The sequence below is a fragment of the Mus caroli genome, chromosome 4 (genome assembly GCF_900094665.2).
Source record: "Mus caroli chromosome 4, CAROLI_EIJ_v1.1, whole genome shotgun sequence".
NCBI classification, from domain to species: domain Eukaryota; kingdom Metazoa; phylum Chordata; class Mammalia; order Rodentia; family Muridae; genus Mus; species Mus caroli.
Window position 1 is genome coordinate 37,984,947 of NC_034573.1, and position 22,485 is coordinate 38,007,431.

General features: G+C 44.1%; 1 protein-coding gene across 1 annotated transcript in view; it reads left to right on the forward strand.

The window, feature by feature from the left end:
• Positions 1–22,485, forward strand: part of Reck (reversion inducing cysteine rich protein with kazal motifs) — a 69,047-nt gene that overhangs the window by 31,173 nt on the left and 15,389 nt on the right. The window contains exons 7-14 of the mRNA XM_021159440.1: positions 3,639–3,672; positions 5,960–6,157; positions 7,771–8,038; positions 12,220–12,399; positions 15,859–16,071; positions 18,127–18,263; positions 20,224–20,364; positions 21,357–21,545. Of these exons, the coding sequence (XP_021015099.1) occupies positions 3,639–3,672; positions 5,960–6,157; positions 7,771–8,038; positions 12,220–12,399; positions 15,859–16,071; positions 18,127–18,263; positions 20,224–20,364; positions 21,357–21,545 (1,360 nt within the window). The remainder of the gene's footprint in view (positions 1–3,638; positions 3,673–5,959; positions 6,158–7,770; positions 8,039–12,219; positions 12,400–15,858; positions 16,072–18,126; positions 18,264–20,223; positions 20,365–21,356; positions 21,546–22,485) is intronic.

A 22,485-nucleotide genomic window follows, 5' to 3' on the forward strand; every position in this document is an offset into this window, starting at 1 on the left:
GAAGGGAAGGGAAGGGAAGGGAAGGGAAGGGAAGGGAAGGGAAGGGAGATAGATTTAAAGTATTACCTCCCTTTGGAGGTAATTAAAAATATGTGTGTGTGTGTGTGTGTGTGTGTGTGTGTGTGTGTGTGTGTGTGTGTATCTCCTAAGTATATCTTAGTTAATACTGGCCTGAGTCCCTGGAGCAGAGCTCTGCAGTTGTCTTTGTATCTGCCTTGCATTCATGGAGCTGATGATTCAGTGAGCTGACACCCCAGTGCGTGTATATCAGCTTTCTCAGGGATGAGCCACTGTCTGCCAAAAGCTTGCAGTCTAGTCCAGGGGAAGAAGAATCCATATAAACTTAGAGACAGTGAGCAAACACTGCTGGAAGCCTGCAGGATCCACACTGGGACCTGGAGGGAACCCCTTCCCAGCCTAAGGAGAAAGTAAGGTAAGAGTGAGGATCAGTCAAAGCTGTGGCCTGGAGTGGGATAATAGTGCTTTCTTAGGTAGGTTTTTATTTTTAAAATCATTACCCTGTTGCCCACATTGATCTTAGGATCCTGGCAGCCTCAGTACACTGGTGTGTTCTTGGGTTTCTGGTGTGGTATCCCCTCACCTCAGTACCACTGTAGTTTTTACATGATAAAAACAGATGGGGAGCTGTTCAGCGGAGGTCCCATGGGTGTGGTAATGGTGAGCAGGTCAAAGAAGGCCTCTTAGTAGAGAATGTGAACACTTACTTCCTGTTCTTGCCAGCAGATGGCGATCAGACATTTGAAAAAACTAGCTAAGACACCAGCATAGGTGATTTAAGACATGAAGTAATACAAGCTAATGCTATAATTCAGACACACGCCTTTGGCCTATCAATAATCAACAGTAGCTCAAGCATCGAGAAGAGTTGCTGATAATCAGGCATGGTGACACACCCTGTAATCCCTGCACTTGGAAATTTGAGGCAGGAGGAATTTGAGTTTGAAAACAGCTGACTTCGAAAAGAATGAAGATTACTTACAACAAACATAGGGCTCTTATCAAAGCTGGATATGATCAGGTCTATAAAAATCAACATGGGTGTAGCAGAATAACGACTTTATCACATTGCCAACGTGACAGAACATATTTTTATATCTTACATAGTTTATTTAACTATTTTGCATGGATTGGTGTTTTGCTTGCATGTATGACTGTGTCAGAGCCCCTGGACCTGGAGTTATGGACGACTGTGAGCTGCATGTCAGTTCTGGGAATTGAACTCTAGTCTTCTGAAGAGCAGCCAGTGCTCTTAGCCACTGAGCCATCTCTGCAGCCCCAGACAAAACATATTTTTAAACCGTAGACTGAGTAGAGATGCAGAAGTAATATGTTAAAATTAACGGTGCTTCTGTGTAAAAAAAATCAAGTTTTCATTGAACACAGTCAGGAAAACCTACGTATGAAAGGGCTATCATTGAACACTAATGAAGTGGTACAGTTGCTTGGGGAATGTCTATGCTGTGCAGGTGACATCACAGAAGACGGGCTTGTCCTCCTTTTCCTTCAGCAGCTTGCAACGCATTGTTTGCCCTGTGGGGAAGACTGGCTTCTGTAACTGTTTCTCCCTCCTGTGACCTCAGGCACATAAGGATATTAAATTTGCGGATCTCTGACACCTGAGCCTTTATTTCCTTTAGTGCCTTCCTCTTAAGCCAAGTGACTGAACTGGAAGTGATATGTCTCTTGCTTATAAGGTCAAATGTAAAAATCTAGCTTGGACAAATTAATAAGCGTTAAGGTGGGGTTATAGAGAGCTGGTGTGATTGACGTTGCCATCCGGGTCCTTAGAGACCTGGGACATCTGCCTGTACTCGGCAGCCTTTATGGCCTCTACTCACAGAGGCTAATGCGGGCTCGCTCCACCGCACTTTCAGTAGCAGAGAATGAGCGTGGGTGTCAGGTGTCCCCTAGGCGGCAAGTCACCTCTGATGGAGGCTGTTCCTCTGCAGACTAGTTTTAATATTGATTTGATTTGATTTGATAAATGTTGCTGGGGCTGGTGAACCCCAGTGGAGGGTTGTCTGAGATGGGTAACTGAAATGTCGCAGTAATGCAAAGAACACGCGTGAGGAGACATACAAAACAGTTCACTGTTGCAGACACTGAGAGGCTCTTCATCCCTCTGTTGATACTGGCCTATCAGCTCTGCAGAAACAGCGCACACTGAATGAATCCCTTGTCCCTCCCCATGAGACCTGGGNGGGTGGGTGGGTTGGTTAACTTACTTTGGTTTGAATGAATAACTCCACTGAGGGTTACTCCTATAATGGAATATCATTAGGTAGAGAGAGGCGATGCAATGCAGCTTCACCAACAGTATAGACAGACTTTTCTCTTGGCTGTTTGAACTTTAGCCCAGGGTGGCCTGAAATGCACTATGTAGTTCAGGCTGGCTGCACACCAGTGACAAACCTCCCACCTGACCCTCTGTAGTGATGGGTCACAGGTGGTACCACCATGCTGCAAAGCCTCTGAAGCTGGGTTTCCAAGGCTGGTAACGCTGGTCTTTTTTACTTGTATTTTTTGTTGTTTGATTTTCATTTTTTTTTTTTTTGAGTCAAGTTCTCAAGCTCACTGTGTAGCTCAGGCTAGCTTCAAACTCAACATCCTCCTGCCTCAGTCTCCCAAGTGCAGAGATTACAAACATGTGCCACCATGCCCAACTAAAGATGGTCCTTAAGCCCAGCCCCTTAGCTGGACTTGGCAGTCACAGCACATCTGCTTTCCTTCCATGCTCTCTGTTTGCACATTTACTTTAGTGAGCTGTTCTCCTCCAGTTATGAATGATATTGACTCATAACTGACATGCCCTGGATAGCCTAATGGTTTTGGACAAGAAGGGTTTTGGCTTTGTTGTTATTTTGTTTTGTTTGTTTCTTATGTCTCTTGCCCCTTTCTTGTTTTCTTTCCTGCTTTCCCTTATTTTTCAGACAATGACTTAAACAGGGTATGACATTCTGAACAATAATCTATGGCTTCTAGAAAAATTGGTTCTGATCTCAGACTCTGCTTTTAGCAACTTCTGGGAACTAATACAGGCCTCCTCTGCCTACGGAATGCTTCCCTCTGTAAAATGCCAGGGAGTTTCCCAAGCTCTGGTCACAAGAAGACTAAATGAAAGTTATCTTTGAAATGGTGTGTAAAATGTAGATTTCTGTCATGTGGAATAGGCTGGGAAGTTTGGGAGGTTCCACTGCACAGTCATATTTGAGAACAATTAGAGGTCATTTCTGAGATCACATCAACTCTAAAATGCAGTGATTACAGGAAATAATGTATGTCCGAGTGTTTTTATTATGTTATTTTCTAAAAAATGTTTTATACTCTACAAGAGCACATAGAAGTTAGTGCACGGTCATCCCCTCCACACATGCACCTCACACATCCTACATCCTCACACGTTCCTACATCCTCACAGGCCAGGTTAAGCGCAGAGAGATCCCTACCACGGTGAGGCTTACTCTCAATCAGGAAGTTGTTTCAAAGCATCTTGTGTTTGCAGCCTTGGATTTAGAAAAGAATTTAAAAATATGATATCCTGATTTCCATGTGATTCTAAAACGGAAAAAAATTAGAAATTCTGCTTGCTAATTTGTTTGTTTTTCTTTAATTTACAGAATGCTCTTTTCAGTTGCATTAGCAGAAATGAAAGTAAGTATATTGTCAATGATTGCACAAGCAGTCCAGAGAGCAAGACATTTAACAGACATTTTAACAGTCAGAACTGATTGCCCATACCCTCCCTTAGCATTACACCTGCTAAGCCACCTGAAGAAGCAGGCACACAGGATTCTGCAAGGCCACTGCCTGTTCAAATCATTTATGTGTTCTAGCAATTCCTGTGTCCCGAAAGCATATTTATAAACCAGTGCTATAGATAGATCACTAGAGAAAGATAACACCAATAATGGGGTCACTTCTGAGGAGACATGCATGATGTAGTCCTTGCTAAGGGCTGCCTCTCAGTCCAGTCCACAGATATTTACTGAATACTTGCCTGGTGTGGGTCAGACACTTCTCTGTGGGGGACATGGCCAGAACACAAAGAACTTGAAACTGGAGTAGAATGTGAGGCAGCACACTGATAAAATGCAGCAATTCCGGGGAAGCAGGGATCTCACTGCAAGGTTGCTTAGAGGAGACCTCATGGAGTTCATAGGTTAACTGGGCCTTGAAGGTAAATAAGATATTCGTGGACGGGGCATGAGAGAGAAGCAGACAAAGATGTGTCCAGTGGAGCCTGGAGGAGCAGCATCCCATGTGAAGGGAGCGTTGAGAGCAGTGATTAGAGGTGGGAAAAGACAACTCAGGAACAAGCGGCTGGTTGGATGTGCTTTCCAGTATGGTGTATTGCAGAATAACAGTCTTGCACTTCCACCCTGCCAAACTGGGGCCTAGTTCAGAGTGTGCTGTACAGGCTTTGGCAGGGAATCTTGGGTCCTCCCACACTGGCAAGGGAGCTAAGCCACTGTAAGAAGCACTTCTCCGTGTGGCTGGAGATGTAGCACAGAGGTAGAGTGTGTGCTTAGACATCTAAGGTCCTTGTCATCTCCAGCACCACACACATAGCAGTACTGAAAAGCGGTTGCTCCCCAAAATGAACATATGTTCTGTAGTAGTAGACATAAACTTGGGTATAGGTATAAGTCAAAGCTGGTACACAATAGGTATAGAATGATGTATAGCCCAGGAAACTGAGGTGTGTTCTATAAGGTCAAATCCTGCCCTCCCTTGGTTAATTAACACATGACTCATCAATATTTCTTGAAGTCACCTGAATTCCAAGTTCATTGCTCTTTGGAATTCATGATGCCCTGTTTCTTGCTCCACCGTAGCCACTTCTGATACCACGCAGGAATTCTTAGCTGCCTCTCTATAAACCTCTTCCTGCCATCCGCCTTCTCTAGCCCCTTTGGCACCCCCTACTCGTACACCTTTAGATGCTGGTAGGGTCTCCTGACCGTCTCCTTTATGATTCCCACACCCGGACTTCCAGCTATGCTCCCTCTCCCACAGTAAATGGCATCTGTTGTGTATTTCTTTGTGTGCTTGTTTGCCCAGCCTGGATAGCAAGTGTACAGCAGTACTCCTGGCCACTGGGGTTGTCGCTGTCGTGATTTGAGTCATTTTACTTTCATCTCATGGAGTCTAGGTGGCCATCTTTTGTGATCACTCTGCCTCCATCTGCCAAGTGCTGTGTGATGACAGGCGTGTGCTACACATCTGGCTTTGGTTATTTTACAGATACAAAAGCAGTCACTTACCTTCAAAGGACTTTGCTTTGACTTGAGACAAATTGTATTAGTTATAAAACGAAGACTTCTACAATATAGGAAGGTTCTTACAGATGTGCCTACTGTGTAGAAATTTTGAGATTTCTGTTTCAAAGTACACAGTTATTAAGTTTGTTAAGTCACCTAGCTCTCTCTTAGTTTTTACAGATCCAAATAATAAGTTAAGGCACTGTCCTTATGCTCTCTTTGGTTTGGCCTTGCTTTGTCTATAAATCTGCACAAGTGCAGCATGGAGAGGCCGGTCCTGTTTTCTCAGCATGGGCACCTTGGACACTGGGGAGGCAGCTTTGGTAATGTGACAGTTTTAGGTGCTTTGTTGTACGTTAGCAGTCCTGACGTGCATTAAACACCAGATTGTGCTCCTAAATTGTCATTACAACCTGAAATACTTGCATGCGCTTCTGCACACTTGCAGGGTTGTGGCACCACATAGGCAGGGATGTAGTTGACGAGAGAGTTAAATTGATGAGTTGTGACTGTCATGTGTCAGTGAGCACCTGAATGACCCCGTGTCTTAGTCCTGCTGAGTCACGGGTTTACCATCTATGGCGTGCTTTACACCTCACACTCAGAGCTGTGCCATGGTCACCAAGTTAACATTAACAAAAGCTATTTGCATTTCAGTGTCACCTCTCTCTCCACAGTGGGCTCGGTGTGCTGCAGTTACGCAGGCCATCACACCAACTGCCGAGAATTCTGTCAAGCCATTTTTCGAACAGACTCTTCTCCTGGGCCATCTCAGATCAAAGCAGTGGAAAATTATTGTGCCTCTATCAGTCCACAGTTGATACACTGTGTGAATAACTACACCCAGTCTTATCCAATGAGAAACCCAACTGATAGTAAGTAAAAGGGCTGTGTTCTTCTAAGTCTTTGATAAAACAATTCATTTACAAACTGATTCATTCATGTAGGTGTCTGTGGTCAAGTTCATTTGAGAAACCTCCAGATTTCTTTGATGTACACCATATTATACCTTTTGACCAGGAAATTCCATGTTGTCATTTATACAAGAATACTTACAAATGTATATATATATGAAAAAAACATAGAAATGACCCAAAAAATGCATCAGTAGTATATTGGCTAAGTAATATTTCTATGTAGTAACCACACTTTACAGCTAACAAAGGGGAGTACATTTATGCAGAAGGTCAAGATGTATTAAGAAAACAAGTTACTGAAAGCATAGTCTGGGTTCTACTTAGCTGTTCTACACTATATATTTCTGTAATGCTGGAGCTTTTATTAATTAGAAGTTCTTACTTTCATAAAAAAATTATAAAAATAAGAGAGTAATATTTTTGAAAAACCAAGGCTGCCTAGCGAAGCTGTCCTCGCAGGACCGTCAGAGCACCTGCTTTGTATAGCCTCGGGTCCATTCTGCTCACCGAGAGGCAGGCAGAGTCTAAAGAACTGCCTGGTGGACCAGGCTGACAGGAGACTGACTTGTGAGGCAGAGAGATGCTTGTGTTTGTACTGGAATATTCTAAGGCTTCTTTTATTCTCTTGAAAGTGGTGTGCATTGTATGATCATAATTGAAATCAGGATCTGAGGCTTTTGACGTCCTGTGATGTGGTGAAAATCAGACACGTGGCCTTCATTTATTTTAAAGCTGATCTGTGTTTCCTGACATTTAGGCGACACTGAAGTGTTGCTGGGGGTGAGGGGATAGAAGCTCTGAGAAAACTAAGGCAGAAAGAGGTTTTAAGGGTAGAGCAATAAACTCCAATGTCTGTCCTAACACAGGAACCTAGAAAAGAAGGCTTCAAATTGAGTTTGCTTCTGCAAATGCAGACACCTGAGAAAGCTACTTGAGAGACCCTTTCGCAGTCTAGAGCCTGGCTGAAAGTTTTCTTTTGGTTTCTAGTTCTTTGTAGAAAATTAAAGGCCAGGTGAGTGGGGACATTCACAGGCAAATCACGGCTCATTAGCATGTTTGAGACCCTGGTTCAATCCCTAGCATCAAAAAAGAAAAGAAAATTAAAGGCGGAAATAAACTAAAATATTGTCAGAGTTCATATTATCTAAATTACAGTGTATATTAATTAGCTTGTACAGACTTTAAAAAGTCTGTGGTGTCTTAGGGTATGATTAAATGGAATGATTTTAATGCCATGGAAATGAGTCATCAATCTTATATAAAGAGTCCCCACTAGACACAAGCAGGAATTAAGCCCACTTTGATTTGCAGTATTTTTTCTAAGAGCATAATAAAATGTTTCCTGTGAGGCCTTCTTAGGTGTGGAATGACTTTCATTTTATAAGGACAGTTCTAGAAGACTCCTGACTGTGAACTGTGGTGGGTTCTGGGAAGAGAAGCGCTGCAGAACGGTGGAGAGAGTAGGCCCTGTTTACTGCAGAGACTTGTTGCTTTCTCCCTCACTGCCGTGTTCTTCTCTTCCGAGCAATGTTATAAACCCAGCTAATAAAGGGCTTATGTCCTGAATGTAGGTTTATATTGCTGTGACAGAGCTGAAGACCATGCTTGCCAAAACGCCTGCAAGAGAATTCTAATGTCTAAGAAAACAGAAATGGAGATTGTTGATGGTCTCATTGAGGGTTGTAAGACCCAGCCCTTGCCTCAAGATCCTCTTTGGCAGTGTTTTCTCGAAAGCTCACAGTCGGTTCACCCTGGAGTCACTGTGCACCCTCCTCCCTCAACTGGCCTCGATGGGGCCAAATTGCACTGTTGCTCTAAAGCAAACACTTCAACCTGTAGGTTAGTATCGCATTTTCCTTTATCAAGATCAATAGAAACAGGATTTTAATTGGTGCCTTTTAACAAATGTCTAATTCTTGTGTTGTGTAGGCTTAGCCTTTGGGAGATAAATCTGACCTGGGGAGTATAGCTCAGTGGTAGATGCTTAGCATGCACAGATTCAATTCTCAGTGCAAACGATAATACAAGATAGAAAATCTCTCACATTTTAAAAAAATTTAAAAGAAGATTATTTATTTTATGCGTATGACAACTGTTGGCAACTGTAAGTTGTCATGCACATGCTAAGGACGAAACCTGGGTCCTGCAAGAATGGTGACACTCTTCCCCACTAAGCCATCTCACCAGCCCAGAGTCTTTAACTATTTTGTTCAGCAAGTATTTATGGAAGACTGTTTAAGTACAATACAATTTTGTTAGGGCCAGCAAGGTCACTACTTAGCAGGTAAAGACGCCTGCCACCAGGCCTGATAAATTAATTAAATGATCTAAGTGCAATTCTTGGGATCCACATGGTAGAGGAGAGAACAGACTCCCTCAAGCTGTCCTCTTACTGCCACACAGTTGTGAATGCACATGCACACACACATAAATCAATACAATTTAATTTTTAAAATTATATGAATATTTTCCTTGCATGTATACATGTGTGCCACATATATGCCTGGTGCCCACAGAGGTCAGAAGAGGTCATAGAATCCCATGGAACTTGAGTTCAGTCCTTTAAATTTTTGTTTTATATGTTGAGTGGGGGTACAAAAGATTAACTATTAAAATGGCAATGTATATTTAAAGATGATGTGATATCATTAAGCTTACAGCATGTTGGGTCTGGAGAGATGGCTCAGTGGTTAAGAGTACTACTGTTCTACAGAAACCCTGAGCTTGGTTCCCAGCAACCACATTGAATGGCTCAAAATTACCTATAACTCCAACTATGGGGATCTAATCCTCTCCTCTGGCATCTTCAGGCCCTTCACTCACAAGGATGTCCATAGTCCTCTGGCTCCATTGGCTTGATCTGAGGAGAAGCAGAATATTCCAATGGAGGGAGTGTGGTGGTCAGAGCTGCCACCCAGTCACCCACTTCCTCCAGTCAAATCTTCCAGCTAAACTCAACCTCCCAAAGTTTCTGCCAAAATAGGTTTGCCAGCCTAGGACCAATCCTTCCACACATGAGTCTTTGAGGAATTATTTATTTCCCATCCAAATCATAGCAGCATCAATTGGGTATTGTACCCAGAGATAAAAAATAATGCAAATGTGAACAGAGCAGACAATGTAGAGATGAAGGTAAGTGGAGGTACCTGAGATCATGATGAATAGTCACGTTCTGTTGCTGTGATGAGACACCATGACCAGGGCAACTTACAGAAGAATTTACTTATTTGAGACTTAGAGTTTTAGAGGGTTAGAGTCCATGACCATCATGTAGGGAGTGTGGTAGCAGGCAGGCATGGTGCTAGAGCAGTAGATGAGAGCTCATATCTTGAAGCAGACTTGGGGGTGGGGTGGCACAAGTCCCTTGAAACCTCAAAGCCCCTCTCCCCAACAACATACTTTCTCCAACAAGGCCGCACTTTCTAATCCTTCCTGAATAGTCTCACCAACTGAGGACCACGCATTTAAACACATGAGCCCATGGGGCCATTCCCGTTCAGACAACAACAAAGATGTAACAGAAATGTGCCTGAGTAGAGGTATTTTGCACAAAAAGGAGCCAAACATTACTAGGATATCCTGAAGGGAAAATAAAAATATTTTATTTTATTCTCATAAAATTGGATGGACCATTACAAAAAGAAATTATACCTATGGTAATCCGTCAAACTTTACCAAAGATACAAACAAATCTAAGCAAAGTCAATTGAAAGGCCTAGTTGTGAGTAACCTGGCCTTATAGTTACAGAGCTGGGTTCTGTATACAAGTTAATAAAGGTATTGATGAGAGGGCTGCTGAGCATGTTTCAGCACGCACAGAAGCGAGTTTCTGTCTGTACAGAGTGGCCGGAGCCTGGGCTGGTTCTTGTTGCTGTTTGTTTTGTTTTTTGAGACAACTCCTCTCTAAGTAGCCCTGGCTGTCCTGAAACTCACTATTTAGACCAGGTTGGCCTTAAACTCGCTGACTCCACCTGCCTCTGCCTTCCAAGTGCTAGGATTAAAGGTGCCAGCCTGATAAACACACCCAGCTTGGTTTTGATTTGAAGAATGTTATTGATGTTTTTTAGTATTTTTTTAGGAGGGAGTCTGCTGTGGTACATGTGGAAATTTAAGGACAGCTTGAGAGTTGGTTCTCTCCTTCCACCATATGGGCCAGAGGTTGTTAGGTTGGCAGCAGCCCATTACCTGCTGAACTACCTTAACAACCCAGGGTTTATTTGCTGAATGCTTTCAGTTTCATTAGACTTGACCTTCCTGTACCTTATGAGAGAATTGGGGAAATTTATATAATTTCTGTTTTAAATGTTAGAATCTAACTCTGAGATGTTGAATAATCTATTCAGGGAAAATACAGAAAGAGAAAACACTAGAAATACAGAAAGCTAGAGAAAATACTGACTTCCTCTTCCTCAAATGTCCGCGCTCCTGTGAGAGCCAGGGTCTGGTCTGTTTAGTGATGCTGCATCACAGTGCCTTGAAGAAGCACACACATAAAGCAGTGCCCATGACTAGAGGAAGAGTGGGCAGCCAGACTGCAGAGTAAAGATACTTTCTTTAGGTCCATGTTTTAGAGCACTGGCTGCTCTGCCAGCCAGCCCAGGTTCGATTCCCAGCAACCACATGGTAGCTTACAACTGTCTGTAATTTCAGTTCCAGGAGATCTCATGCCCTCCATTGGCACCTAACACACACAGAGTGCACAGACATACAAGCAGGCAAACATTCATACACTTCAAAAAACAAACCCTTCTTCATAGGAGCATTTTTGAGAGTCAAATAACTGTGAGAACAGTGGGAAATATTTACTTACAGTTTTGTATATTTCAGTGATATCAAATGTTTATAGTGAACATATGTTACTTTTAATCTTAAAAATTAATGAATCCAGTGTATAAAGGCACTTTGGAGATGTCCTAGCAGACCTGCTTTGTCTGTAGAAACGTGTAAGCTGCTTTACAGTTATCAAATACTGACCATGAGGATGTCCTGGGTCAACTGCAGTATGGAGAGGGTTTGAGGGGCTTAAGGAATATAAGTGACTTTAACAAACTTTAATCTGTAAACCCCACGCCCATCTTTCCTGGTTCTAGGGACTGAACGCAGGGTACCGAGCACCCCAGGCACAGGCTCACACAGAGTTGCTATTAAAATGCTCGTTAGTAAAGCACTCTGCCTTCTATGATTAGCACAATTAGAGGAGCTTGTACCTTTGTGGACGTAAAAACTTTAAATACATATTGAGAAAAGGAGGAAATAAGAAAGCTATGGGAAAAAATAATTGTCCAGAACTTAGGATGTACAGAACTTCTGCCTTAGGGACCAGAAAATGTCGTATTTACCTTTCTATCAGTCAGCAAAGGCTCTGGGTGATTTTTCTTTAATTTTTTGAAATGTATTTACTGACTTACTACTGAATTTATTTACTTCTTTATTACTGGGGTGGAGCGGGATGGGCATGCATGCCATGGACTATGTGTGGAGATGGGCAGGAAGTGCACTTCATTCTTCCCTTCCACCATTTGTGGGTGCTGGGGTCAAACGCAGGTCCCCAGGAGCGTGGTGAGCTCCTGCGCCCGCCCGCTTAGCTGTCTCTCAGTCCCTCGGTCCCGTGGACGATTTTTTTAAATATATACATTGGATTGTATTTTTATTTTATTTGTATGGATATTTTCCTGTATGTTATCTGTGCACCACATGCAAGCCTGATGCCCTCCGAGGACAGAAAAGTGTGTTGGGTCCCCTGGAATTGGAGCTACAGTCAGTTATGAGCTGCTGCCATGTGGGTGCTGGTGATCAAAGCTGAGCCCTCTGGAAGAGCTCTTCATTGGTGAGCTGCCTCTCCAGCCCTTCAGATGATTTTCATGGAGAAGATGGCTTTCTCTGCTTCCCAGTCCCAGGAGCTCGTTCATTTGTACTTTTCCTTTACATTCCTAAAAACAGTTAATAATATTGCAGTTTTGCGCAGATCAAATATTCATTGCGCTTCTCTCTAATGCTCTGCATTTGTTCTTTTGCTTCAGGGAACTGTGCACCAAACTTTATAGCATGAGCTGGGGAAATACACAGAGTTGGCAGGAGTTTGACCGCATCTGTGAGTATAATCCGGTGGAAGTGTCCATGTTGACGTGTCTGGCTGATGTCCGGGAGCCTTGCCAGTTGGGCTGTACAAACCTGACTTACTGTACAAACTTTAACAACAGGTAGGAAGATTATTATACATGAAAATAGAAATGCGCTATCACTAAATAACACTACCTTCTGATGTGCCTTCTGGAGTAAAGGAAAGCTGGTTTCCTTCTGACTTCATCTTGCAGTGCTCTGTCCCTTCCACATGGCGCCCCCAGAAAGGAAGTATGATTGTAGAGTCTCTTCTAGTCAGGAGATGCCTCAAGCTTTGGGAACTCAGAGAATATCCTGTGCCTCCTGTCACTCTCCCTTCTGCACCAGTGGGTCACTGGTTCGCTGGGAATGGTGGGGGTCTCCAGAGTTCTGCTCTAAATGCCTATACTGGCTGGCTTTGTGTGTCAACTTGACACAAGCTGGAGTTATCACAGAGAAAGGAGCCTCCCTTGAAGACATGCCTCCATGAGATCCAGCTGTAAGGCATTTTCTCAATTAGTGATCAAGGGTGGGAGGGCCCATTGTGGGTGGTGCCATCCCTGGGCTGGTAGTCCTGGGTTCTATAAGAAAGCAAGCTGACCAAGCCAGGGGAAGCAAGCCAGTAAGCAGCACCCTCCATGGCCTCTGCATCAGCTCCTGCCTCCAGGTTCCTATCCTGTGTGAGTTCCAGTCCTGACTTCCTTGGTGATGAACAGCAGCATGAAGGCTGAATAAACCCTTTCCTCCCCAACTGCTTCTTGGTCCTGATGTTTGTGCAGGAATAGGAACCCTGACTAAGACAGTGCCCTTTTCTGTTTTCTCAACTGCTCACTGATAAGTTTCAGTCTCAGATCTTAGCCCCTTATTTTTCTTACTATCCTGATACCTCAGGATACTCCTATTTTAACTGTTGAGTAAAGAAATATCCTTGAATTTGAAGCAGTTGATTCTACCCACCAGCCTGGTTTGCACAGTGAGTTCCAGAGCAGGCAGAGCTACATAGTGAGACCATGTCTTGTAAAAAAAAAAAAAAAAAAAAAAAGATAATTATTCCAGTTAATAAGTGCTATGCATATGTGAAATTGCTAAGAGTATAGATTTGATGTGTTTACCACCAGAACAGGGTAAAGTATTTGTGCTAATTTGTATTAGTTAGTTTGATTTAGCCATTCCACAATATATACATATTTGAAAACATGTTGAATGCCATAAAGTTAGCCGTTGAAAATGTGTCTTTTAAAAGAATATACATGAAAAGTGTTGGTAGTACTAGTCCTGGCAAGTGTGATTTAAAACTTCTGCAGCTGCTTCCTTAGATCCATTGGCATTGCTAGATTAAAAGCCTGGCATGCATTTGAAGGGTGTTGGCTTCTCACTCTTTCCTGCTTACTAGGAAGTGTTTATTTACCCAGGAGACATGAAAGCATGTGTCCAAGAAAGTCCCCATGGGCCAGCATTATCTGTAACCTCCCACTTTAGGAGGAGACCCCAAAACATCCATCGGGAGAGTGAGGAAAAACAACATAACATACCATGATGCTCCAAACAGTGGAGGAGTATACAGAAAAAAGCAAACTCCTGAGGTGCCCAAGTATGAGTGGGCACATCCAGCCACAGAAGCCCAGTGTTCTCTGTGCTTCCAGGGGTGTGAGGCCTAAGGACATACGCAAGAGTAATCTGAGGCTCAGCTCCAGAATCCCAGGGGCATCAGGGAACTGCAGGGTGTGGAAGTGTTCTCGATCGTGTACAGGGTTCGAGTTTTGTTTTGGGGGTGACATCGCTGTGAAGCTCTGGTTCTTCTGGAGCTCACTATGTAGACTAGGCTGGTCTCAGACTCACAGAAATCCCCCGTCTCTGCCTCCGGAATGCTGGGATTTGAGGCATGCACCCAGCTTGTGTAGAGGTTTTAATTGCATAGCTGGATACAGTCTTCAAACATTGTTGAACTAAACTCTCAATCTGTACATTATAATGTATGTAGTTAAACTCCAGTACATTTTTGTCTTTGAGACAAGGTCCCATGTAGTCCATGCTGACCTCAAACAAGCTATAAATCTGAATCTGTCCGTGACCTCCTCAGCCTCAGCCTCTGCCTCCCAAGTACAGGGTTCACACCATCATGTCTGGCTTTAAAGTAGTGTTTTATATAAACTTAGTTATTTTTTTCCTCATCAAAAGATACTACCAGACAGTAAAAGGATAAACCATAACCTAGCAGAAAATATCTATCTCACATACATCTGACAAAGGACACATCTATAATGCATGAAGAACCCCTGCAACTCCTCAATAATCAAAGTTTCAACTTTTTTAAAGATTTATTTTGTATGTATGAATATTTGGCCTGTGTGTATCTGAGTACCACATACATGCAGTGCCCTCAGAGACCATAAGAGGGAGTCAGATCCCCTGGACCTGAAGTTACAGATGGCTTTGAGACACCACATGGGTGCTGGAAACTGAACCTGGGATCTCTGTGAGATCAGCCAGTTCTCATAACCATTGAGAGTTCTCTCTCCAGCCCCTCAACTTTTAAAAGAGGGACAGAAAGGAGCATTTCACAAAAGATAACATTTATTAATAGATAATATCTAACAATAAAAAGTGACAGAAGCTTGAGCCGGGCGTGGTGGCGCATGCCTTTAATCCCAGCACTCAGGAGGCAGAGGCAGGTGGATTACTGAGTTCGAGGCCAGCCTGGTCTACAAAGTGAGTTCCAGGACAGCAGGGGCTACAGAGAAACTCCGTCTCAAAAAACCAAAAAAAAAAAAAAAAAAAAAAAAAAAGTGACAGAAGCCATCTAGGAAAGGCTATTGCAATCGAGTTTTCAGGAGATGGCCCATAGTATAGCATGATTGCAATGGGTGTGCTCTGGAGAAGCACAGCCCCAGAGACTTTGTTCTAGGATTGCTTCTCACTGCGGATATTCCTTTCCTGCCACTATTACATAGCCTAATGATTCCTGATCCAAGGATGAAGCCATGGGTGTACAGTATGATAAAGCAAGGTCATGGGAAACTGTTGCTTTGAACTTATGAAATGAAATACTGCTTTGAACTTAACTGTAAACATCCAAAAAAATTCCAGCAACCACATGGTGGCTCACAACCATCCTTAATGAGATGTGACGCCCTCTTCTGGTGTGTCTATAGACAGTTACAGTGTACTTAAATATAATAATAAATACATCTTTTGAAAAAACATGCAGTCAGTGTCCTGATGTTACTGCCCTGTTGTCTTTGACCACTTGAAGCTGAAAGCCTATGGTGGGTCTTATGCGCTCTCTCTTTAAGAAAATCAGGGCTGGTGAGATGGCTCAGTGGGTAAGAGCACCCGACTGCTCTTCCGAAGGTCCAGAGTTCAAATCCCAGCAACCACATGGTGGCTCACAACCATCCGTAATGAGATCTGGCGCCCTCTTCTGGAGTGTCTGAAGACAGCTGCAGTGTACTTATATAAGAAAATCAGATTTTCCTGATGTGTGAATGAATCAAGAGTTTATTTATCCATATTCTATCCAAGAAATAATTTGTCTCCATTCCTTCTGGCTCTTTCTTAAGGCCAACAGAACTGTTCAGGAGCTGCACGGCTCAGTCTGACCAGGGGGCCATGAGTGACATGAAGCTGTGGGAGAAGGGGAGCATCAAGATGCCCTTCATCAGCATCCCTGTCCTAGACATCAAGACCTGCCAGCCGGAGATGTGGAAGGCCGTGGCCTGCTCCCTGCAGATCAAGCCATGCCATAGCAAATCCCGAGGCAGTATTATCTGCAAGTAAGTCATTCCAGCCTCGGGGAGGCCTGTGGGCTCAGACCTCCCCTCATCGCTAGCCCAGCCTCTCTTTAGAACCTCTGCCCTTTGCCTGAGGCCCCCCACACACACACACACAGTGCTTTCACACTTTCTCCTTCTCTGCTTGAAGGATGCTCCCCATCTTCTTGCCTGAAGCCTGCCCTTCTTCGCTCTTGTCAGATACCAGACATTCTCATGGAGTCTTCCCACATTCCTGTGGCTGATACTAATTTATCCTTAGTGCAAATTCCCATCAAACTTCATGTGTACTTTATTATGGAATCTAGTTCAAGAAGCAGTTTCTAAATACCTTCAGTGCACAACTATGGTTTTATACTTTAAAACTGTTTATTACATCTATCTGTCTGTCTGTCTGTCTATTTATCTATCTATCATTTATTTATTAAGTGTTTATTTGTCCAACTGTGTACAAATGTGTCCATGTGTACACATGTGGACATCAGAGGACAACTTGGGCCATAGTGTGGGTGTGAGTGTGGGTGTGAGTGTGGGTGTGTGTGTTCAGTGCATCCCAGATTGAATTCAGGTTATCAGCCTTCACAGCAGGCACCTTTTCCAACAAGTCATCTTGCGGCCCTCTTTTCATACATTTAGGAAGGGAGGCTATGGGTGAAGGTGTACCACCTCAGTGACTGTGTGGTGGTTTTCAGGGATCGGGCTCAAGCCGTTCTTCAGGCTTGGTGGGCAGCATGTCAGCTCACTGTACCATCTCTAGCCCATCTGTGGCTGTAGTTGTGTTCCCTACTGACACTCCACCTGACTTAGGGATTCTTTCTGTGCGGTCGCCTTTTCCTCCTTGCTTGTCCTCTGCAGCTGCCACTCTGTCTTTATTATTATCATCCAGTGGGAATCAGTGTCCAGTCTTCGGGTCCTGCTCTTAGGAAACAGTGCTGAATGGTTTACTTAGGAGATGTCAGACAAGTGCCTGGTGGGAGAAGCAGACCCTCACTGCACAGCCCTCAGCTGCTCTCCGGGCATATGCTTTTCCAAGACCAAGTCCACACCAAGCCCTAAACCCTTGGTGTGCGGCTCAGTGCTGCTCAGTTCAGATTATTTACCGTCCAGATCATTTTTAATTTTTCTTATTTGTTTTAGTTTTGATTATGGAGTCTTCCTGCCTTACTCTATCTATAGTCAGGCTGGCCTTGACCGCATAACAATCCTCCTGCCTCAGCCTCCTGAGCAGAGATGACAGGTATGAGCTGTCTTGCCTGGCTTCTAATGAGTTTTCTGACATGACTCAAGAATGAGCTGAATAAGGGAGAGGTTGAGGTCTAACTATGTGATAATAAGTCAGAGGTCACACATGGGAAGGATGTGCTCATAGAAAACCTTCAGCTACGGAGTCAGGCCTTCCTCAAAACTAAGGAAAACTAGGAAAGACGTGTGTGTGTCTTATGTCTACATGTATGTATGTACCACATGCTTGCCTGGTACCCACGGAGGTCAGAAGACCCCCTAGAACTGCGGTTACAGATGGTTTTCAGCCACCATGTAGATACTAAAAACTAAACCCATGTCCTCTGCAAGAGCGTCAAGCGCTTTTAACTCTGTGCCCAGCTTTCCAGCCCTAAACTAAAAAAAAAATGTTGGAAACTCTCTGGTTGTTATAAGCCAAACACCTTAGCAGTGATAACTAAGAGATCTTCAAATGAGAAGGGGGGAAAGGAGGGGAGCAGAGGCAGCTGCCTCAGGCCTTGAAAATGGCTTACAGTTGGCAAAGCAGACTGGCCAACTCCTGTTCCTTTTAAAGGTGGCAGACGCTACACCATGCTTGGAGCATTAAATGCAAGTCTGGAACAAGGCCTTGGTCTCAGGTTACAGGAAGTTAGGCTTTGGATTTACTGTGTAGTTAGCTGGAAGTTCCCTGTGGCTGCCGTTTGACCAGACCTAGTTCTGACCTGCTGGGAAAGCTCAGCAGGTAATGGACGCTTCGGAGAGGTTTAAGAAACACAGCTTTGACCAGACAACATGAGACAGAACCATGAATACAAAATGTTCTTTTTTTCTTTCAAGATCAGATTGTGTAGAGATTCTCAAGAAATGTGGAGACCAGAATAAATTCCCTGAAGAACACACAGCTGAAAGTATCTGTGAGTTTCTGTCCCCTGCAGATGACCTGGAGAGCTGTATCCCTCTGGACACGTACCTCAGTAAGGACTGCGTGGGCTTGGGTTTAGAGCTCAAGGGCTTCTTTCATGGTCTCTGCTCTTGTTCTTTGCCTTGGATGAGGAACTATTGTTTGATGATACCATCTGCATTCGTTATGCTTCTGTTGCTGTGGCAAGAAATACCCAACAAAAGTGTTTAAATCCCGGGAGGAAGGGTTTACTTGGCTCACAGTTCTAGGGTACAGGGGTAACCATGGCAACAGGACTGGGAAGCAGGAGCATCAGGCATTCGGAGGCAGAAGCTGTGCTCAGCTCCCTTCATCAGTCCAGGCCCCTAACTAATGGAACAGTGTCATCCAATAGGGCAGGGCTAATCTCTCCCCTGGGGCTCCAGAATTTTGTCCCCTAAGTGACTAGACCCTGTCAAGTTGTCATTGCCACCTTAAAATGAGTAAGCAGAAGCTGTAGTTTATCTTTCAGAGGAAAGATGAACTATTTACCAGTCAGGAACTGTAAAGATGAAGCGGAAGACAATGTCATCAGAAGTCATGATGTGACCAGAAGGTGGAATTTCCCCTAGGAAACTGTCAGCTCTTGTCATCCGTATATCAGAACATGAGCAGGCCTGGATTACACTTACCAAATAGAGAAGGGAAGAAAGAGCTCTCCCCTGGGCTCGCACAGGGAAGTGGAACTTGTCTTACTACTTGAGTTTCTTCCTGACAGACACTTCTGCCAAGAGCTACAGCAGTAGGTTGGTACCTCCTTGAGGGAGGAATTGCACAAAGAGCTCCTTAGCCATAGTGAGACCAGTGAGGCCATCCGTGCCCTTAGTGTTTGGGCCGCCACCAGGGGGCGCCAGTGCCATAAACTATCTGGCCAACAGAAAAGCCTACTTGCTTCTTTTCCAGTTAGGATTAAGCCCAACTGCCAATAACAGAGCAGTTAGAAGCACAGGAAGACTCAGAGCAAGTAGGCCCGGATGTTTATGGTGGAGCAGCATCAGGAATGCAGGCTTCTCAGCCTTCCTGCACTCACTCTGTTCCCTGCACTTTACTGGCCTGCCAAGGATGCTGGCACTTTATCCAACTCACTCTAGTTGGCAAAAGGGAAGAGGGAGGTGACGAACCTTCTATTATAATCTCAGGGGATGCTTGTAAGTATATGGGAAACTTGGAAGGGTGGTCTTTTTAGCTTTGGGTTTATGACCACCTTGAATAAAAACAGGATCTACTAAACAAATAGAGAAGAAAGGGTGGTGAGTGTACCACAGGCAGTATCTGTTGGGCTCTCAGGATAGAGACTATGGAACACGCCCCTAGCTTTTGCCCCTGTGACCTTGGGAAGATCGCCTCCCAAGTTCTAGGTAAAACTGCCCAGAGTGATGGGGCTGAGTGAGAAGGCTCCCGCAGCCTCTGTCTCTGCTGATTCACAAGGCTAGCAGCCTACAGCAGTGTGTGTTGGAGAAAATGATTTCAGCAGGAAGGAAACGAGACGACACTCCAGCATGAATAGCAACACTCTCCTTAAATACCACATGTGCTTGCAATGCTGCTGTCCCTTGACAGGATGTTGGAAGGTAGATATGACTGTGTTGTGGGTCTCCATAACAGATGGCCATTTATTATTTAACACATAAACGTGTATTTGATCACCATAGGCCAGGCATGTCCCATCTCTGAACTGCTGGCCGCTGAAGTTATCTGCGTTCATCTTATTCTCTTCCAGATAGGAACTCCATGTTAGCTTGTCTGTTTTGTTCATTAGTGTATCTAGTACCCCGGTCCTGCCAACTGTATTGTAGGTTCCCATTAGTAAGTGAATGGTTGGGTACATTGTGATAAGCTGACAAATGAAGAAATGTTTAGTTAGGGCTGGTTAGACTCAGGCCTTGCTTTCTGCCTGTGAGCTCTCCATCTCTTCCAGTCATGATGAAGCCGGGTAACTTAAAGATGCACTATTCTTTTAGATTGATTACACTGATCAGTTTTGGGCTTTTCAGGGCCAAGTACTTTAGGTAACATCATAGAAGAAGTGACTCATCCCTGTAACCCAAACCCTTGCCCAGCCAATGAGCTCTGTGAAGTGAACCGGAAGGGGTGTCCGTCTGGAGATCCCTGCCTTCCGTATTCCTGTGTTCAAGGTAAGAGATGGCACAGTGAGTGTTGTATGCACATGGGCATGTGGCTGGCACTTCCTTAGAGGTGGGGTCTTTACCCGGGCTACAAGGACATTTTCTGTGCTATCTTTTTATGTAATGTTTAAGGGTTTTACACACACACACACACAAAGTATATTTATGCAAACAAAGACCACATATGTTGAGATTTGATCTCTTGCTATGTATTGTAATACTCAATACTGGCTCCCAGGGTCTGGTGGCCCCCAGGGATGAGGAAATCCTCATGTATACCAAGTGATGCTGTGTAACCTTGCTCCTTAGTTTAAAACTACTGGTTGAATAAAGATGCTGACAGCCTATAGCTGGAAGAACAGTCATTGCTCTTAACCACTGAACCATCTCTCCAGCCCCTGTTTGTTTATTTTTATTTTTTGATAAGGTCTCACTACATAGTAGTCCAAGCCATCTTCCTGCCTCAGCTTTCCAGTTCTGGAAGTACAGGTGTATATTTCTGTACTTGGCCAAAGCTATGTATCGTCATAGTATTTTTGTACTAAATTATTTGGGGTACATGTCCTTAATCATGTGTAAGACATGGAATTTTCATTTGAGAGGTTATACCTTTTGGCCAGTGAGAAAAATCAATTTCTTATATTGGTAAAAGTTCTATAACATAACCTTTTTTAAAAACATGTATTTGAGTGTTTTATCTGCAACTATATATGCATACCATGTGAGTGTAGTGCCCACAGAGGCCACAAGAGGGTGTCAGGTCTACTGGAGCAATAAAGGTTGTGAGCCACCACATTGTTGCTGGGTAATGAACCTGGGTCCTCTGGCAGAGCAGCCAGTGCTCCTAATTGCTGAACCATCTCTGTAACATGCTCTTACCATCTTTAATAGCTACACAGTCCTGGAAGACTTTATTAGCATGAAGTATGTCTAGTGTGATTCATTGTCACAGGACGATATTATCAAGTTCATCGTCCTGTTCTTGTCTGTATTCCGTACAGGCTGCAAATTGGGAGAAGCTTCCGACTTCATCGTCCGCCAGGGGACACTGATCCAGGTGCCGTCCTCTGCAGGGGAAGTTGGTTGCTACAAGATCTGTTCCTGTGGACAAAGTGGCCTCTTGGAAAACTGTATGGAAATGCACTGTATCGACCTCCAGAAGTCTTGTATTGTCGGAGGAAAAAGAAAAAGTGAGTCTTGAGGATACTAGTGTTTGGCCATACCACACTGTGAACTTGGTTGTCTTCACTTTGCACAAGGAGTACTAGATGAGTTCTTGCTGAAGAGTACAATCTACACACCATACATTCCAGGACAGTACTTTCTAATCTTTACAGAATACTGAGAGTGTGGGGGTTGGGAGTGTTCTGTTTTAAGTCAGATCTTGTGATGGCCTGTAGCTCACTACATAGCCCAAGTTGACTTTGAATGTGCAATAATCTTCCTGCCTCTGTCTTCTGAGTGATAGGATTACAGTCAGGCACCACCACAACCAGCGAGTACTAGGACTTGTAAAGTGCCCTCTTGGAAGCCTCCCGAGAAGGGCCTGAGTGTTAATCTCCCTGAGTCTGACTGTGTGCCAGGCACATTATCTCTTAGTCATCTGAGTCCCTCCTTGTGTAGGTATTGTTATTATTACTACCTCTCTTAGTTAGGGTTTCACTGCTGTGAACAGACACCATGACCAAGGCAAGTCTTATAAGGACAACATTTAATTAGGGCTGGCTTATAGGTTCAGAGGGTCAGTCCATTATCATCAAGGTGAGAACATGGCAACATCCAGGCAGGCATGGTGCAGGAGGAGCTGAGAGTTCTACATCTTCATCTGCAGGCCTCTAGACTGACTTTCAGGCAACTGGGACGAGTGTATTAAAGCCCATGCCCACAGTGACACATCTACTCCAGCAAGGCCACACTCTCTAATAGTACCGTTCCCCGGGCTGAGCATATACAAACCACCACAGTATCCCTATATCACAATTGATTTTCATAGAGTCACTCCGCCAGGCACTGGAGCTCATGCCCGTGACCGCAGCATGAGGAAGACTGAGTGTCAGGCCTCCCTGGGTGACAGAGTGAGCCCCAGACCAGCCTGAGATATATAGGGAGATTTGGATGAGGTGTGCCATC